The sequence below is a fragment of the Oratosquilla oratoria genome, chromosome 1, assembly GCF_046742065.1.
Source record: "Oratosquilla oratoria isolate Oo_2021 chromosome 1, ASM4674206v1, whole genome shotgun sequence".
Taxonomy (NCBI): Eukaryota; Metazoa; Arthropoda; class Malacostraca; order Stomatopoda; family Squillidae; genus Oratosquilla; species Oratosquilla oratoria.
The window spans coordinates 129,038,061-129,058,060 of NC_134777.1; the positions used below are offsets into that span (position 1 = coordinate 129,038,061).

Genomic DNA, 20,000 nt, shown 5'->3' on the forward strand with positions numbered 1-20,000 from the left:
TAAATAGATAATTAAATGAATATAAACAGACAGATGAAACAATAGACAAATAGATCAAATATATAATCAAGATAGAATTATGGTAAAAATTATCTTATTTGATCATTAAATGCACAAATTCCTTTAGCCTGAATATGCAAGGAATTGTTGGCAAATAATTTTGCACGGGAGGGGTCGGGAGGGAGGGAGGGGGAGGGGGAGAAGGGGGAGAAGGGGGGAGAATGTGGGGGGAGAGCAAATCTTGTTTCCGGAAGGGACCACTCGTGACCACATGCCCTCTCCCACCTCCTCCTCCTCCTCCTCCTCCTATTCCTCCTCCTCCTCTTCCTCCACTCAAAATACTCCACGTAGCGGATGCGACGAACGTCCCTTTGAGCCACATCCATTGACAATACGAGTATCCTATTCATTCATATTATCTTCCTCTTCCTCTTTCTCTTCCTCTTCCTCCTCTTAATCCCCTTCCTCTTCCTCTTCCTTCTTCCTCCTTTCTCCTCCTCTCCCTCTCTCCTCCCTCCTCCCTCTTTCTCCTCCCTCTTCCCTCTTCCTCCTCCCTCCTCCCACTTCCTCCTCCTCTTCCTCTTCCTGTTCCTCCTACCTCCTCCCTCTCCCTCCTCCCTCTTATCCTCCTCCCTCCTCCTCTTCCTCCTACCTCCTCCTTCTCTTCCTCCTCCCTCCTCCTCCCTCCTCATCCTCATCCTCTTCCTCCTACCTCCTCCCTCTTATCCTCCTCCCTCCTCCCTCTTCCTCTTTCCTCCTCCTCCTCTTCATCCTCCTCCTCCAGAGGTTACTGTATACAACCCTGTGAGTGACGTTGCTGAGAGGCTGGTGGGCCACATGTAAACAGAGGCCAATAATGCCACTCCCCCCCACTCCCCCCACACATACACTCAACACTCCCCCCCTCCCCCTCCGAGGCTTGGCACCCGTGCCACACCACTTAGTGCCATGAAGGAGCAACGTGGCACTCTTCTGTGGCACTCTCTACATATAGACCCACCATTGAGGGGGTGGGGGGTTGTCATCTAATTATATATATGTATATGTATATATATATATATATATATATATATATATATATATGTATATATATGTATATATTTGTATATCACTGCCAAGTAATGTCGTAACACATTTGTATAAATACACTAAACACCCACTGTTGATTAGACATTGTATTCCGCTGAAGAGGATCACAGCCAGTGATCGAAATATATGGAAATCGTAATTTCCTTTCTTTTCCTAATCCAATCAACAGTGGGCCTTTAGTCTATATATATATATATATATATATATATATATATATATATATATATATATATATATATATAATATATAGATATACCATTAGTCTTTGTTACCTTGGCCCCACGTCTTCTGTGATGAATATGGAGCTAAAAACATAAGTATATATAAACAAATACATAGATTAATAAACAATTAGATAAATAAACAATAAATAAATAATGAATGCATGAAAATATTAATAATTAGATAGAGAAATAGAAAGACAACTAGACAAATAAGAAGATAAATTATTCAATTATTTATTAGTTGATCAATCCATAAAACTATAAACAAATAGATAGATAGACAATTAAATCAGTATATATGCAATATGAAAGCATATTAAATATATATATATATATATATATATATATTTATATATATATATATATATATATATAAGACACACTGTATATACGACACACCGTTAATATTTTAATCCAAATTAATTTCAATTTTTGATGAAATACCCTCACCATTCAAGATAAGATTTTATATTTTTCCCAAATTAAAATTGTAAGAACTTTGACTTTCTCTTGAGATGTCTTCACATAGACCACTCAAAGATGTCTTTACATAGATGAGAACGCGCCTCTTCTTAGCTTTTCATCCTTTTCAATTAAGCTCTACTCTTATTTTGGGTCAAAAACTCAAAGTACTTTTTTAGTTTGTTTTCAGCTGAATAGTTTTTTGAAAAGGCTCAGTGTAGGCTATGAATAAAAGCGATAGAAATGAGGTAAACAATTTCTTTTAATTTGTAGTACAAAAACAGACTTCAAACTCCGTATTAGCTTGTGTTGGACGACTCAGAGGGTACGGGTGGGGAGGGTGAGAAGGGAGAGTGCGCTCGTTGCCACATCAAAAAACACGAATATATATATATTTTTTTTTAAACGAACTTAGTGAAATAAACAAACTATAGGGGAATGGATTCGGGTAAAAGGAAAATACGAAAAGAGACCTGGATTAGAAATGTAAAATGATAATGATAGAAGTAAAATAAATGAATAGATAATTTAATGACGTCGCCATTGAAGTCGAAAAATTTACGGAAGCATTTGGCAACTCATCGAGAACGGATTTCCCACGGCAATTACTGGAAAGGAAAATAAATAATAATATAAAAACGGGAGGATTAATATCTTGGCAACTATTGCGTTGTTGTTATTGGGGCGACGCGTTATTAAATAACGGAGTAATTGAGATCGAGGCGAAATTAAAGTTTATTTATGTAATGAAGCTTACATGATTTATATCTTTACAATATAACGGTAATTTTTGTCCAAATTTAGCCGATAAGTTAGTAGAAAATTAACTTTGTAATTACAACAAGCGTTTATTTTCCCCCTGAATGTTTTTAAGAAATAAAAAATAAAATAAAATGAAAGTTATCAAAATACATGACCAGTGATGATTTGCTAAATAAAAAATAACAACAACAACAAAAAAACATAAGAAATAAAAAAGAACATAAATCACTTGAAGAGACACTTGGAGATCGCAGTCTCCTTCAGACACCGAGGAGGACCTTCGCCCTCCTAGAGAAGAAGACCTAGATTAATCACCGACCTCCCTAACGACGAAGGAGGTCGTCCAGAGGGCGTGTCTGTGTCCGTGGATTCCGAGGGGCGTTCCCTTCGTGAACGCTCTCTGGCGCCGCCATGGGTTGCACGCTGTCGGTCGAGGAGAAGGCGGCGCGCGAGGTCAACCGGCGCATCGAGAGGGCGCTCAAGGAGGAGGAGCAGAGGGCGCAGAGGGACGTCAAGCTCCTCTTGCTCGGTAAGTCCTTCTGCTGGTCTTAAGTGTATATACAGTACATGCATACTTGCATACATGCATACATACATACATATATATATATATATATATATATATATATATATATATATAAAAATGTGTGTGTGTGTGTGTGTGTTTGTGTGTGTGTGTGTGTGTGTGTGTGTGTGTGTGTGTGTGTGTGTGTATTGGCTGCATATATACGGAAGGGTAGGATCTTGTTTTATTTATTTGTTTATGTATTTATCTACTTATTTATGTATTGCTTTCTGTAATTGTTTATCTGTTTATTGGTTCTTAATTTACCCATGTATTTGTTATTTTTTTAAGTACTTATCTAATTACATATGTTATTGTTCGTTTATTATTTATCTATTTATCTATTCATTCATTTATCTATTTGTCTATTCACTTATTTGTCTACGTTATTGTTTATTTGTTTATGTACATACCCATTTCATTATTTATTCAATTATATATATCTATTTATATATTTGATTATTTGTTCATATATTTGTTGATTTATTTGTTTATTTATCAGTTCATTTGTTTTTATTTTTTTTTTTTTTGGGGGGGGAGGGAGTGGGGAATTTCCTAAAATATATAAAAAAAATCCTGAGAAAAAGACGAGAACACTCATATGGCAACACTGATGACCGGCGCTCAAGAAGAAAGAGGAGGAGGAGGAGGAAGAGGAAGAGGAGGAGCAATTGAAAATAAAGAGGAAAAAGAGAAGAAGAGGATGATGAAGGGGAGGAGAAGATTAGGAGGAGGAAGAGGAGAAGATGATGAGAAGGAAGAGGAGAAGAAGAGGAAGAGGGGGAGAAGAAGAGGAGGAAGAGGAGGAGGAGAAGAAGAAGAGGAGAAGAAGAGGAAGAGGGGGAGAAGAAGAGGAGGAAGAGGAGGAGGAGAAGAAGAAGAGGAGGAAAAGGAGGAGGAAAAGATGATGAGAAGGAAGAGGAGGAGAAGAAGAGGAAGAAGAGCGGGAGAAGAAGAGGAGGAAGAGGAGAATAAAAAGAGGAGGAAGAACAGGAGGAGAAGAGGAAGAAGAGAAGAAGAGGAGGAAGAGGAAGAGGAGAAGGAGATGAGAAGGAAGAGGAAGAGGAGGAGGAAGAGGAGGAGAAGAAAAAGAGGAGGAGGAGCAAGAGGAGGAGGAGAAGAAGAGGAGGAAGAGGAAGAGGTTGCTCCGTGGCGTGGTCCTGCAGGTGCCGGCCGAGAACTGCACCTGTGTCGTGACGTCACGTGTGCGCGCGCGGTTCCCCAACTTTCAAGATGATCTTGAGAAACAGGCGAAATTTTTCTCCTTTTTTCTCTCCTTTTTACACACACACACACACACACACACACACACACACACACACACACACACACACACACACACACACACACACACACACACACACACACACACACACACACACACACACACACACACTCGTGGCGCAGTGGTAAGAGTACCCGGCTGCCACTACGGCGGTCCGGGTTCGAATGCTGCCCAGGGCTGAAATAATTCAAATATCGATGTGCTGCGGGTCGTTACTCCAACTCTCGTGGCCGGGGAGGTAGGGCTGTGTGTGCGTGTAAAGTCACAGCATTACCCATAGATCGGTCATATATGAGCTCTGAACTCTCTTCCGGGAGGGTAATGGCTGTCGATCACGAGTCCAACACATGATCCAAGGCTATGGTGATTCACACACACCGGCAGCCAGAAAAATGAAATGAAATAGAAATGAATTAATAAACAAATAAGTGTCAAGGAAATAGACAAATAATCAAACAAATGAAAATAGATAAATAAATGGAAAATAAATTAATAAATGAATAAATAAATAAGTGTACGAGATACAATTACATGAATAAGTAAATGAATTAATAAAGAATTGAATAAGGAACTAAGTGAATGAATTAATATACAAGTAAATAATTCGATAAACAGATGAATGAATAGAGCAAAATAATGCTTCAAAATGGCGTCCATGTTGACTCTTCGCTGGGTGTCCTATGGTCACCCAGCCTCCTTACGGCCCCCATGATGAACGCACAAGACTTTACATGGAGTCCCCGTGATGTCACTCCATGACGTCACCGTCTAACGTTATTCTCGTGACGTCACTATTGGTGACGTCATTGTTATCCCCTCGACGGGGACCAAATGGGCGCCGGCGACCTCGGTCCAGGGTCGACCCTCTGGTGGGTTACCAACTCCCCTTACTCCCTCACCTTCTCTCTCTCTCTCTCTCTCTCTCTCTCTCTATATATATATATATATATATATATATATATATATATATATATATATTCTCTCTCTCTCTCTCTCTCTCTCTCTCTCTCTCTCTCTCTCTCTCTCTCTCTCTCTCTCTCTCTCTCTCTCTCTCTCTCTCTCTCTCTCTCTCTCTCTCCCTCTCCCTTTCCCCCTCTCTCTCCCCTCCCCCCTCTCTGTCTGTCTGTCTCTCTCTCTGTCTCTCTCTCTCTCTCTCTCTCTCTCTCTCTCTCTCTCTCTCTCTCTCTCTCTCTCTCTCTCTCTCTCTCTCTCTCTCTCTCTCTCTCTCTGTCTGTCTGTCTCTCTCCCTCCCTCTCCCTCTCTCTCAGTTACATAGAAAAATAAGAATGAAAAAACAATAAGTAAATAGATAGATATATATACGTAAATGAATAGATAGATAAGTAATTAAGAAAGTAAATCAATAATTTAGAAAATGCATGGTTAAAGAAATACATAGATAATTAATTATTCAAGTAAATGAATAAATAAACAGATAAATGAAAAATACAAAGATAAAGAAGCAATCACTTGTATTAATCAACTTATTAATTAAAGAATAAAGATCCTATTTTTTGCCCGAGTTCTTTCCTGTTACCATTCCAAGCTGGCGGGGGTGGGGTGGGGGGGGGGGCTATAATGATTTTATAGTGTTTAGTATCACTATATTTGTTTAAATGATTACAGTGACATCATTATTTGTAACTGTGACAAATACGGTTTAAATATAAATGTGGTGATGCAACGGCGCGACATTGTCCACATGGACAGAAGCGCTGGTAAATGAGAAATCTAAGCGTTAAAATACAATATACAACTGATCTATTTATTCATCTTATTTGCTATGTTATTCTTTATTCTGTTTTATTTTGTTTTTATTTATTTACTATTATTTTTTTTTACAAATTTATTTATCTTTATTTTTATTTATTTATTTATTTTATTTATTTATTCTATTTTGTTTATTTACTCATTTATTTGTTTGTTTATTTATTTATTTCATTGGGCGGGGGGCAAAGTTGTAGATAATGTGCAATTTGGCGTGGTCACACTCCGTTGGCGTTGCAGATCTTGAATTGACTTACATTGATTGTTGCATCATTAATATCCATATTGGAATACAAATTAACTATTGTCTTTTTGAATATAATGTAATTAGTAGACTTTCTTTTGTAATGATTATTGATCATTTAATAACTAAGTAAACTTTATTTTGTGGTGGTATTCAGAATGTGTTGTATTTATCAAATGCTTCAAATCAATATGGCCGACTAAGTCTAATGGAATTGAATAATATACACAACTTAAAAGAGAAATGTCAATTTTTTCAAGAATATCAGTACGAAAATATTATTCTAATTACAAATAATTAAAAATATATATATATACTTTGTGTGTGAGAGAGAGAGGGGAGAGAGAGAGAGTTAGAGAGAGAGAGAGAGAGAGAGAGAGAGAGAGAGAGAGAGAGAGTATATATATAGCACGTGATCTTCCACGTGGCATTTCAAGTGTCACTCAAGGAGATCGATGAGATTCTGCTGCATTTGGCAGCTGACCTTTCCAGGAGTCGCCGCCTTGATTGAATTCGCTCATGCTCTGGGGGGACCAGCCAAGGTCCACTGTGGGACCTCACTGCACACACACACGCACATATGTATATATATATATATATATATATATATATATATATATATATATATATATATATATATATATATACATATATACATATATATATATATATATATATATATATATATATATATATATATATATATATATATATATATCGGCTAAGTCACTATCACTTGTCCCGTGCTAACGGAAGTTCGAATCCTTGGTTGTACCACGTTTCAATTTCTGCATGTATGCCTCCTTGAGGTTCTTGGTGTTGATGGGTTAGATTTAAAGTGAATTGTGGTTGATAAATGTAAATCTGTTCACTGGGACCCAGTCAGTGCTGTACATATATATATATATATATATATATATATATATATATATATATATATATATATATAAATATATGTATATATATACATGAATATATATATTTAAATATATATATATATATATGTATATATATATGTATATATATATATATATATATATATATATATATATATATATATATATATATATATATATATATATATATATATATGGTGAACGGGAGAGGAGTGTGTGGGGACTAAATGAGTGGGAGTGGAATTATGCCTTCTGACTTCAGCTACCTCCATTGTAAGGGGAAAAAGTCCTTGGTGTGTGTGTATATATATATATATATATATATATATATATATATATATATTCATATATATTATATATGTATATATATATATTTTATATATATATTTATATATATATATCTATATATATGTATATATATAATATATAATATATATATATATAACACATACACATATATATGCGTGTGTGTGTGTGTGTGTGTGTGTGTGTGTGTGTGTGTGTGTGTGTGTGTGTGTGTGTGTGTGTGTGTGTGTGTGTGTGTCTTCGTGTCCCCTCTTCCTTGGTATCTTTCTTCCATTGCAGTAATGTCCTGATGGAACCTCTCACCTTGCCCCCCCCCTCACTCACTCCTCCCAAGTTTTCACGAAAAAATCCAAATATGACTGCGAAAAAGTTCACCTTTAATGACATTCTACATCCTAAGTTCTTATAACTTTCCAAAAGTTTTGCTACGAGCTGCTTGTAGTTTTGGGTTCTTTTTTTATTACCAAGGAATTCATTAACTGACGTACACAAATCCTCTCTTTCGACAACCCTCATCGCATTCTCAAGTTACATTGACTTTAATATTTTCCTTAATTGGGAGACCGATAAATATACCACTCTTAACTTGGGCCTCTGATAGCTAGTTTTTGGAAAGAGTAGACGAATCTCTTGAAATGCTTTTCCATCTTGATTTAAAGTTTTCACAAACTGTTTGACCAAACCAAGTTTTATGTACAGTTGGGGGTAGCAACACTTTGGCAGGATCTACAAGAGGCTGTCTAAGAAAAAAAAAAAAAAAAAAAAAAAAATCCTGGGACCATTCCATTTCTTGGTAGCTTTCATTATCAGCCCGATTGCCCTATAGGCAATAAACAAATAAATGAATAAATAAATAAATAAATAAATAAAATCAATAATTGGTATACCAACTATGCAATCTAAGTAAGAAGGCAAGCATATTATAAAATCACCACAAACATCCCATTAACTCATCATAGTTTACTTTCTCGAGAAGCCATTTTACATTGTCACATTCTTCCTTCATCTGTACCGACTGCGCTATGGGCGGGAATGGATACTGGCTCCCATTATGTAGTAAAACAGCTTTGAGGCTTTTTTGTAGAACTAAGAAATGTCACCATTGTTCGGGGCTATGATCAATTCCAATAGTTGTTAATAAGCCATTAATCTGATCATTTTTATGACAGTCGCATGCAGGATTCGAACTCAATGCTTTCGGCCACCCGTTAGATTACCTTCACAGTGTCTTTACCCACTCGGCTACACTCTGTGAAATCAATCTTACGGGTGGCCGAAAGCAGTGGGTTCGAATCCTGCATGCGACTGTCATAAAAATGATCAGATTAATGTCGCTGTTACTTATGTCAAAGTCCTTTCTCCCCAACAGATTTCAGTCTGGTTCAGTCTGGATGATAAAAGCTCAGTTACTGACTTCGTGAGGCCCAAGTCTTAGATAAGCTCATCCAGCTGACGTTGATTTGTATATAAAAACTCAATTATCTGTTTTTAACTCGAAATTTTCATCCGATTCTTCATTGTCACAACCTTCTCACTCTCATCGTGAGACCTAAAATTAAATAAATAAATAAATAAATACATAAAGATAAAAAATAAAAAATTAAATAGATAAATAAAAATAAATGAATAAATAAATAAAAATGATTTAATAAATAAAAACTAAATAAATAGATAAATGAAAATAAGATAGATAAACAAATAAATAGATAAAAATAAAATAATAGATAAGTAAATATATAAATAAATAAACTGGAACATATATGTAAATCTTATGTGTAATCGCATTACAAGAAAACGTAGACGTTTGGAAGATTTCGATATTGATATTATTACAAAGAATAGATTTCACAATTTGATCAAATTTAATTTAATAATTACATTTTCTGATGACCGTGGAAGGTACAGATGCAATAAAGGATAAAATGCTGAGATATAAGAAGGAATTTTCTTCCCTTTTCTGTACTTTGATACGAAATCATGCAATAGTAGCAATCATCGTGATTTTTTTTTTCTAAATTTGATCAACAACTTCCACATATTACATGAGGGACACATTTATTATTATTATTATTATTATTATTATTATTATTATTATTATTATTATTATTATTATTATTATTATTACTATTATTATAATTTATTTGTTTGTTTGTTTGTTTTATTTATTGTCATTCAAACTCTATAAGCAATCCAGTATTTACCAACTTTCACAATTTTATGTGATGAGTGTTTAATTCCAACACAGAAGCCACACACAGAATGGAATGATTCCTGCATCCTCTTGTAATCAAGAACATCAATATCTATCGTAAAAACCTGAAAAAAGGAAAATTGTAAGCGACAATTGTGTGTTTTCCGTACCCCATACATTTCTTCATATTAGTATAATTTTCTATATTACTAAAACGGTTGATGGTAGGAGAAAAGTAAGTACATATTTGGAACCAGCGCAAATTTTTCGTTAGAGAAAATAACACAATTAAAAGAAAGAAAACTTTTGTGAATAATTGTTACACAGTGTAAATGGTGAATATAATTTGTAGATATCGTAATAAAACTAATCGACGTATATATATATATATATATATATATATATATATATATATATATATATATATAATATATATATATATATATATATATATAATTCAACTGTACTGTTCACGGTTATAACAAATTAATGGATAATGTTCTCAAATTCGATCAATTGATGTAAAAAGATGCGGGAGACTAAATAATCAATTATATTTGAATATTATTTGTAGATATGACAAAACAATATGGATTTATATATACAAATATTTATTCATGTAATGATAAATAAGTTTTACTGTTGTTGACGGTTTTACAAAGAGAAAAAGTAGATTATATTCTCAGATTCGATCAATTGATGCGGGAAACGTAGTCGCCGAGTCAGACGGACGACATTACGTCACTGGCGTCTCATGGCGACCGACGTCGAGCTTGTTGTTGAGCTCAAGCAGTCGTGAATGACACAAGACAGGGGTGGCATGTGCCTATGCAAGTGTTTTAATGTTTCCATTTTCGCTCATGGGGTGTCCTTATGGAGCGCGTTGCTAAATGACTGCGTCAGTGTGTGCTTTCTTTTCTCCTATCTATTTATCTGTATATATATATATATATATATATATATATATATATATATATATACACATACACATATATATATACTGTGTATATATATATATATATATATACATATATATATACATATATATATATATATATATATATATATATAGTTTTATACAGTCAATATCGAAGGGGCTATAGAGAAACCGCATTTCTTAAATTTCTCCTTTACCATTTTCTATGATTCCGACTAAATAATAATACTCTTGACGCCTCTATTTCTTATCTTTTTAAAGTATTGATTATGTTTTAGTATTTATTTAGCTTTTTTCTATTTTCTTTCCAAGTCTCTCTTATATCCCATTTTCTCCTTTTACATCTTTATCCATTGCTCAGTTTCTGTTTGTCTCTCTTTTCATTATTATTAATATTCTATCTTATTTATAATCTATTCAATTTTGTGGACAACTGTTTGTATATTTTTCATATCTTATTTGTACGAAATAATTCAAACTTTAAGTCGTTGTTTTGCTTCCCTATTCCTTTCTGCCATGTCTTCCTCCTACTCTAGAGCAATGTGTCCATGTATGTCACACTAAAAACCCTTTGGGAAATAACACAGCACTGTCGTGTGTCTGTGTTATTTTATCTAATTTTTATCTATTTGTTTATTACCTGTTCATTTATATGTTTATTTATTTGTTGATTCATTTTAATATTTCGACCCTAACGCTAATTATCTTATATATTTTCTATTTAATCAACGTTTTCCTACGTTAGTTTAATTTCAATCAACTCAGTATCATTTTATCTGACTTTATCTTACCTCTCGCCAGGGAAAAGAACCTAGGGAGAGAGCGAGGACAAATCAATTTCTGAGAGATTTGGGTCAATTCTCGAACGCGCCACTTGAAGATGTCGACGACGCTTCCGTGAGCAAACTGTCCTTGTTGACGAAACGCTCTAGCCCAGAGACATCCCTCTTGAGTCCCTCTCGCTGTAGAAACTGACTGATAAATAATTGTATGAGTAAATCAATATATAAAGTAAATTGTTAATTTGAGTGATCAGATAAAATGAAAGGTTGATAAAAAAAATTGACCTAATGCGTAGAAATAATGGACAAAACAATACGACAAAGATCTAAAAATTATGGAAATTATCTCTCGCTCCGTGTAGACAGTGATTGATAAAGAAATCAATAGATGAATAAATTTATGAATAATGTAACTGAATAAATGAAACTGATTAAATGAAAAAAGTAAATAGTGTGTTTTGTTTTTTACATGGAGTACATGTAACAGATAATATTTACAACAATGATCTAAAAAATATGAACATTGACGGATTTTTATTGTGAGAGGAATAAATGTCAATAAAAACAAAACATGCAGATTAAAAGTTTAAACAAACAAACACGCAAGCATCTAAATTTACAAGGAAAGGAAGGGGGAAACATTACGGTACATTACGTATTTCCCATCTAAATCTTTGTATTTCTGCAATTTTTTCCTTCTTCATTATTGTTTTTATTAATAAGCCACTACAGCCGTCCTGGTTGGAATTGGAATCCCGACCAGGGCTGAAATAATTCCAGTATCGCTGCACTGCGAGTCGTTACTCCAACTCTCGTGGGCGGGGAGTTGGGCGTGTGTATGTGCGTGTAAGGTCACAGCATTACCCATAGATCGGTCTTATATAAGCTCTGAGCTCTCTTCCGGGAGGGTAATAGCTGTTGATCACGAGTCCAACACGTGGTCCAAGACCATGGTGAATCACACACACACACACACACACACACACACACACACACACACACACACACACACACACACACACACACACACACAAGATCCTTTGGGAATCGAGCCCTACCAAGCGTACTTTCCCCATCTGTGTCTTATCTGGCGTTGCAGCTCCTTATCAGTCCTCCTGGGGTCCTTATCTGTTCCTCTGAAAAAGAACATAGTTGATCTTTTCAACTTCTAATGTTCTTATGTCAGTCTGTCAACGCCAGATAGATATGCCGTATCTATATACGTGTTTATGTGCACATATGTATATATATATATATATATATATATATATATATATGTGCGTGTGTGTGTGTGTGTGTGTGTGTGTGTGTGTGTGTGTGTGTGTTTTCATGTGCGTGTGTGTGTGTTTTCATGTGCGTGTGTGTGTGTTTAGATATATTCAGTACTTGTGTGAATTTGGTCTTACAGGAGGAAAGCATATGTACATACATGCGTACATAAATACTGTATATACATACATGCATGCAGGCATACATACATACACACATATACCAAAAGCTTTTTCCCCCTTACAAGTAGGATAGATAAGAATGAAAATAGAAGTAGACAACACACACACACACACACACACACACACACACACACACACACACACACACACACACACACACACGCTGTTATAATGGGATGGGGGAGCAGATATGCGTATCATATAAACACACTGCAACTCTCTTTCTATCTCCCTCTCTATCTCCCATACTTCACTCATACCTCACCCCAGTCAACCCCAGCAATTACTCCCCCTCCTCCCCCAGCACCCAGACTTCTCCCCCGTCCCTCCCTCCCTCCCGCCCTCCCACTTGGAGGGTCCCCAAAGTCGGCCAAGCCATCTCGGACCAAACTTTGGTCCATCGTCCAATTCTCGGACCAAATTGTCAATTCGCTTCAACTCTCTCCAACTTGACTCCCCCCTCCCCCTCCCACCCCTCCTCTTCACCCCTCTCCCCCTCCTCACCCTCCCTCTTCCCCACCGCACTCCTCCAGCTACTACTGGACCCGAGACGAATAAACTTGTCTGGCTTTTTCGTCATTGTAACATTGTTCATCAAAGAATCTCATTGCCGATAACCAGCGCTTCCATCCTTGGGAGATTGTATCTCACCGATAAGGTGGTGTGTGTGTGTGTGTGTGTGTGTGTGTGTGTGTGTGTGTGTGTGTGTGTGTGTGTGTGTGTGTGTGTGTGTGTGTGTGTGTGTGTGTGTGTGTGTGTGTGTGTGTTGTGTGTGGATGGGATTGTATGGGTCTTCTCTGAAGAAACCAACAAGACGAAACTTTCTCTACGCCTCCTATCATCCATATATCCATACATAAACGTATGTATATACATATGTATACACACGCACGAATGAGGAAAGCATATATAATGTATATATATATATATATTGTATTTATATATATATGTATATACATATATATATTATATATAAATATATATATGTATATATATATAATATATATATATATATATATATATACACGCACACACACATATTTATATTTTCATATGGTTTAAGAGGTTAACGTATTACATGTATCTTACATTTGGTAAGATTTTTTGCGACTCGTTGCTGAATAAAATCACCTGGCAGCAGCCAGAATGATGAGCGGAATAAAGATACTTTTCCTTTATCTCCCGCTCAAAAGGCAATGGAGAAAAAGACTGAACAAATTTCCTGGCCCGAACGGTAAATCGTATATAAACAGTGACGAAGAGTGAACTATTATTATTTTCCATTTATTGGTCTTATTTTATTTATTTGCTTATCTACTTTTTTATTCTTTTATTTTACTTATTGTTTATTTTCTTTATTATTTTTTTTTATTCGTCCGGCTTCGTCATGGTCGAAGGTACATAACACATCTGCATATCTATCCGATTTTATTAGCGTATTTGTATTACACGAAGCTATGCTAAGAGGGTCCCATCTCAGCAAACTTTGTCTTAAATTCATTGATGTTGTTAGCCTACGCTATGTTACCATCTTACTTCCCAGAAATCCACTCGTCAATCTGACATATTTGGAGCAATCTTGTTTTTTTTTTATCGTTTCGTTACTCTCCTCTTGTTGATATTCCATTTCGTACCAGCAAATTCACTCTACGTTTGATCTAAATCAAAATATGATCTAAACATCATTATCATATCACCTGTCTTCACTCTATTAATGTGTGTGTGTGTGTGTGTGTGTGTGTGCGTGTGTGCGTGTGTACGCGCACGCGCATGCTAGCTGACAGCCTGCAAACCAGACGACGCTAGATCGCATTATTGGCATCACCGATGCTGAGATGGACATCTCAAATTCATCTTCTACCCTTAATTGGTATTCTAAGAATTTATCACCTAACTAAACATCTAAATTCAAAATAAGCATAGTGTAAGAAGATGTAAGTCTGGAAAAAATATATAGACTATTTATAAATATATTTTTTTCGATGTTGTGATTCTGTGGGTCTGTGATGCCGGTAGCAACTGCAGTATTTTGTTGTTGTCAGATAGTACATATTATATTTATTTATTATTTCGTACACTCGTCATGTTAGGTGTTCAGTTGTTAAGTGTAGTTGTGATGTAAATGGATGGTGAGATGTGCTGATTTTCATTTGCACCTGCGTTTGTTTTTTGTTACCAATTATCATCCTAACATTTTTTTCAAGTCTTCAAAAGTCTTGCTGGCGCCGAAAAAAAAATATCTCTAGGAGATGGCATGAGAAATTTGAATGGGCAATACAACATGATTTTTTCTTATATATCCTGAGAAAACATTGCTTTCCAGAGCATGTCCATATTCCGAGTTAGTGTCGCCAAGCTACATTAGAATATGTAATTGATTAATCGTCACACTGTTCTGTTTACCAAAAGCGGGTTGTTATCGGGCATCTGGCATCGTTATATTCAGACTGGCTAGGACATATAGGTTCTAGAGCAACAGGCTAGTGTTATCTATTTTCCTTTGTGTAGCTCTACAACATGCACACGATCGTGAGTAGAGAACGTAGTTCGTGAGCGTATGCCTTTCAGTAAAAAATGGCATGTTTACAGATTGTGTTAAACAAGAAGGTTCCTGGTAACTCTCCTCGGGATAGTACGCGTGCGTCAACTGAGCATAAGGCGCCCACGCTCCCATCGGTACGATAGTTTATTATTTATTATTTTAATAACAAATAATCATTATCACGCCCATTTTACATGATAACGGAAATCAGAATTTACTAATTTTTGTGTAAAAACATGCAGTGAATTGAGTTGTCAGCGAGAGAGAGATGTAAGAGTCATTTCGACGTAAGGTGTTATCGTGCATGTGGCAGGCGGGTGTGGCGGTGTCTCGAAGCAGGAGACAGGCCGACAGCAACTGGAACCGTGCAGTTGGTGGACAGGTCGTGGCCGTGTAGTTACGCTCGAAGATCCCGGAATTTGGTTACTGAGTGTTTCGTGTGAGTGTGGTGAAGTGTGGTAGGATTGTGGCGGCGCCACTGTGGTATATGGTGGCGGTCGGTGGGTGCCTCACCTGTCGCGATCGGTGATTGGGTCGTTCATAGCAAGCCTTGGCCGTTTGTGTTTTGGATCAGACAACCATGGGTTGTGCTATGTCTGCAGAGGAGAGGGCCGCTCAGGCGAGGAGCAAGAAAATCGAAAGGGATTTGAAGGAAGATGGCCTACAGGCAGCTAAGGACATCAAGCTGCTGCTACTTGGTAAGTGAAAAAATAAAAATAATCTTCAGCAGGGGTAACCTCAAACTTCGACTACACCTTCTGCGTGCACTCCACACACGATGCCTGTACTATCGTCTACCCGCCCGCCACGCCCAGACGGGCTGCTGGGGTAGCGATACAGGGTCGTGGGGCAGCGCCCGGCCACTGCCCCGGGCGCCGACGATAAACTTTGCCCGTGGGGCGCGTTGCCCGTGCCCCCTCTGCTTCGACCATCAGTCGGGTCTGTGTGTATGTGTGTGTGTGTGTGTGTGTGTGTGTGTGTGTGTGTGTGTGTGTGTGTGTGTGTGTGTGTGTGTATGTGTGTGTGTATTCACTTGGTCTTTGGATCACGGGTTGGACTCGTGATCGACAGCTATTTCCCTCCTGGAAGAGAGCTCAGAGCTGTGTGTGTGTGTGTGTGTGTGTGTGTGTGTGTGTGTGTGTGCACCTAGTTGTATTTTACGGGAAGGGGAGCTATGTGTGTGTGTGTGTGTGCGTGCGTGCATGTGTGTGCGTGTGCGTGCGTGCATGTGTGTGCGTGTGCGTGCGTGCATGTGTGTGCGTGTGCGTGCGTGCATGTGTGTGCGTGTGCGTGCGTGCATGTGTGTGCGTGTGCGTGCGTGCATGTGTGTGTGTGCGTGCACATGAAACTTCCCCACATCTAAATGAGAGTAGTCAATAGAATGCAATGGCTGTGAATATCAGTTGTGGGTGTGTTTGTGAAAAATGCTTTTAGGGTTCCAAACAGCTACATATGAACTCTACAGTTAGAATTAGTCATTAGTTTTTGAGCCTTTTAGAGACACCCCTACAGATCAGAATCACATAGCATAGACATTTAGGCGTCCCGCCTTTCTCCTGTCTTTGAATGTTTTCCACGCCTTTATTTTCCTATGGTAGTGGGTAAGAATACCGCCCCCGTGTTCCCATGTTTGTAGAAGGCGAGTAAATGGAACAACAGAGTGAGGGGACTGGAAATTCCCCTTCTCCGGAAGTTTCTCAAGTGGAGTTTCGAAGAGTCCGGGAGGAGAACTGCATTCAGAATCCTACTAATTCGTCCTTTGAATATGTGTGGATTTGAAACGAGCAAGAACAAGGAGATCTGTAGAACGTGAAAGATGGATATGTTAGTAAAGAGTGAGACTAAACTGAACGGGAAAGTGTGTTTGTGTTTGGGAGTGTGGTAGGTAGGGTGTGGTGAATGGTGTGTGTGTGTGTGTGTGTGTGTGTGTGTGTGTGTGTGTGTGTGTGTGTGGGTGTGTGTGCGCGTGTGGTTAAATGGAAGGAAGTTTGATTAAGGATTAATTGGAGAAAAAATGAAATAGATTAGGAGGTTTATGTGCATATAGCATAGGTAGTTAAGGAAGATTTTTTATTTATTTATTAAAAGAGTGTACAGTTATGGAAGGAATGTGATTTTGGGGTTTCAAAATGCTTTAGTAGACGAGCCAGTGGGTGGGGAAGTAGGTAAATATTAGGAAAGGGTAAGGAAAGTAGAGAGAATATGGAGACATGTACTTAAAGAGAACTGACGATAATGAATATTAGGATCTAAGAAGAAGGATGTACATAAGTATACGTGGACCAAGGTTATTGGCGAGAGGACATTCGAGAAGTTATTAATGGATTATGTAGTGGAGTCCAAGAGGCGAGGGATAGAGTTCCAGACGGGAATGTGTTGCGGGATTCGAGCGGTGGAGGGTCTGTAGAAGGAGATTGAGAGTGGATGTATAAAGTGGAGAAATAAGTGGAGAAGAGGTGTGCAGAAGGTGAGCTGGATCAGAAAGGGAAGAGGTCATATGCCAAGAGAAACGGAGATGTACGGAATGTCATGAAAGAGAGGTAAGGGTGTGTGTGTGTGTGCGTGTGTGTGTGTGTGTGTGTGTGTGTGTGTGCAGAATGAATTTATGTATAAGGTGGAGAAATAAGAAGAGATGAATGCTGAGCCTGAGTTAGATGAGAAGAGTATGGATACAAAATGAAACGGAGATGTATGAACTGCAGTGAGAGAGTGAGGGGTTAGTGGAAAATGAGTCGATGTGTTTGAAGAGGGAAATATTTAAGTAGGATGAAATGGTGTTTAGGAAAAGGAGAATAGGAGATGAACTAAGGGTAGTATATGGTAGATTCGTGTATGTACACGTGAAGAATAAATGCAAAGAATAGATGAAGAAATATGAGAGAAAAAGGAGGCTGGAAATGAAGAACAGGGTAGGGGAGACGAAGAGAAGAGGGGATGTGGAGTGGGTTAGGGGTTTGAGAATTTTGAAAATACAAAGAACGTGTTTTGGAAAGAGTGAAAAGAGGAGAGTCGGGGGATGGTAGAGAGGAGAGAGTAAAGAGAGCAGATGGACAGATTAATAAAAGAGGAAGCTGTAGGAGATGCAGTAGATGAGCCAACTATTTCAAATTGCTGAATGTACACTTTAACCCCACTACCGGAGAAATTATACCAGAAGTACAGGAAAGCTGTATATTTCGACTACTATCTTTAGTCCTGTACTTCTGATATTATTTCTCCGATAGTGGGTTTAAAGTGTACATTTATAAATGTGTTATAACATATCAGTTTCCCAAGTTGATGGATGTAGAAGAGGTCAGGGAGGTTTTGGCTGTGGCGATGGGATGTAGGGGTGGTTGCTAGGAGAATGGCTGTGATGGCTGAAGAGAATGATGAGGAACAAATGACACTGGAAGAACTGAAGCTGGAAAGGCACCTGGATTGAGTGGTTGTCAAGGGGAAAGACTATGACAACGTCTTGGTGTGGGAACTTGCCTCTCTCTCTCTCTCTCTTCTCTCTCTCTCTCTCTCTCTCTCTCTCTCTCTCTCTCTCTCTCTCTCTCTCTCTCTCTCTCTCTCTCTCTCTCTCTCTCTCTCTCTCTCTCTCTCTCTCTCTCTCTCTCGTATACATGAAGGAAAGTAGATGCAGAGCTGTGTAAAAGTAAAGAAAATTGATCGGAATCCTCCTCTGTTTTACAACATTTCTCTCTGACGTATTACACACACACACACACACACACACACACACACACACACACACACACGTACGTATCGTATTAGTCATCTCCCTCCCGATGTGGGATGCTCGCATGTATAATGGGAAGAAGCGCTGGCGCCCAATGTAAATTGTATATGTATTCATCGACGAGGTTCCTCGTGTTTGTGGCCGGGGGGGGAGGGGGAGGGAGCAACTGCTGACCTCCCTCGCTCAGTGTCTTCTTCCTCTTGTAATCTTCGTCGTCATCGTCGTCTTCCTTTACGCCTTCTTCTTCTTCGCCTTCTTTTTCTTCGTCTTTGTCTTCGCCTTCTCCTCCTCCCTCCTCCTCTTCCTCCTTCTCCTCCTCCTCCTCCTCCTCCTCCTCCTCCTCCTCCTCCTCTTCCTCCTCTTCCTCCTCCTCCTCCTTCTTCTTCATATTTTCTTATTCTTCTTCCTTTTCCTCTTCCTCTTATTTCCTATTACGCCCGTGCTTTATTGAAAGCGGACCCAAGTTCGATTCTGACATTTATCTAGTGAGAGACTCTGCTGATATTGAACAACTCCTGGCCTTGTAAATTAGAGAAACACTTCTAGATTTGGAGTTTAAACTCAGAGCGAAATTAGGGTTGTATGGGTTTAAGTAATGTTAACCCAACTACTAACGTAACCTTACCTTGGACACGTTTTTAAAAACATAACTTGACCTGGCTTAACTGTTATCAAACTAAATTATCTTTCGCCTGACTTAATCCCGATCACTTTAAACTGAGAATATCACTCCGTTCCAACGATAGAAGCGATGGTTATAGCTGTGTCGTGTC

General features: G+C 37.8%; 2 protein-coding genes across 8 annotated transcripts in view; both read left to right on the top strand.

The window, feature by feature from the left end:
- The window catches only part of LOC143026880 (uncharacterized), a 164,500-nt gene that overhangs the window by 86,854 nt on the left and 57,646 nt on the right, over positions 1 to 20,000 (top strand). The window lies entirely within an intron of this gene.
- Galphao (G protein alpha o subunit) overlaps positions 1 to 20,000 on the top strand; it is a 264,299-nt gene that overhangs the window by 57,869 nt on the left and 186,430 nt on the right. For 3 of the 7 annotated variants that reach the window (XM_076187712.1, XM_076187700.1, XM_076187705.1), the window contains exon 2: positions 2,650 to 3,066. The exons of 2 other annotated variants lie outside the window; for them this stretch is intronic. In XM_076187712.1, coding sequence (XP_076043827.1) covers positions 2,949 to 3,066 — 118 coding nt within the window. In that variant the 5' untranslated portion in view covers positions 2,650 to 2,948. Of the gene's footprint in view, positions 1 to 2,649; positions 3,067 to 15,860; positions 16,202 to 20,000 lie in introns of those variants that run through there. 2 more of the 7 variants (XM_076187686.1, XM_076187694.1) reach the window with 1 other exon arrangement.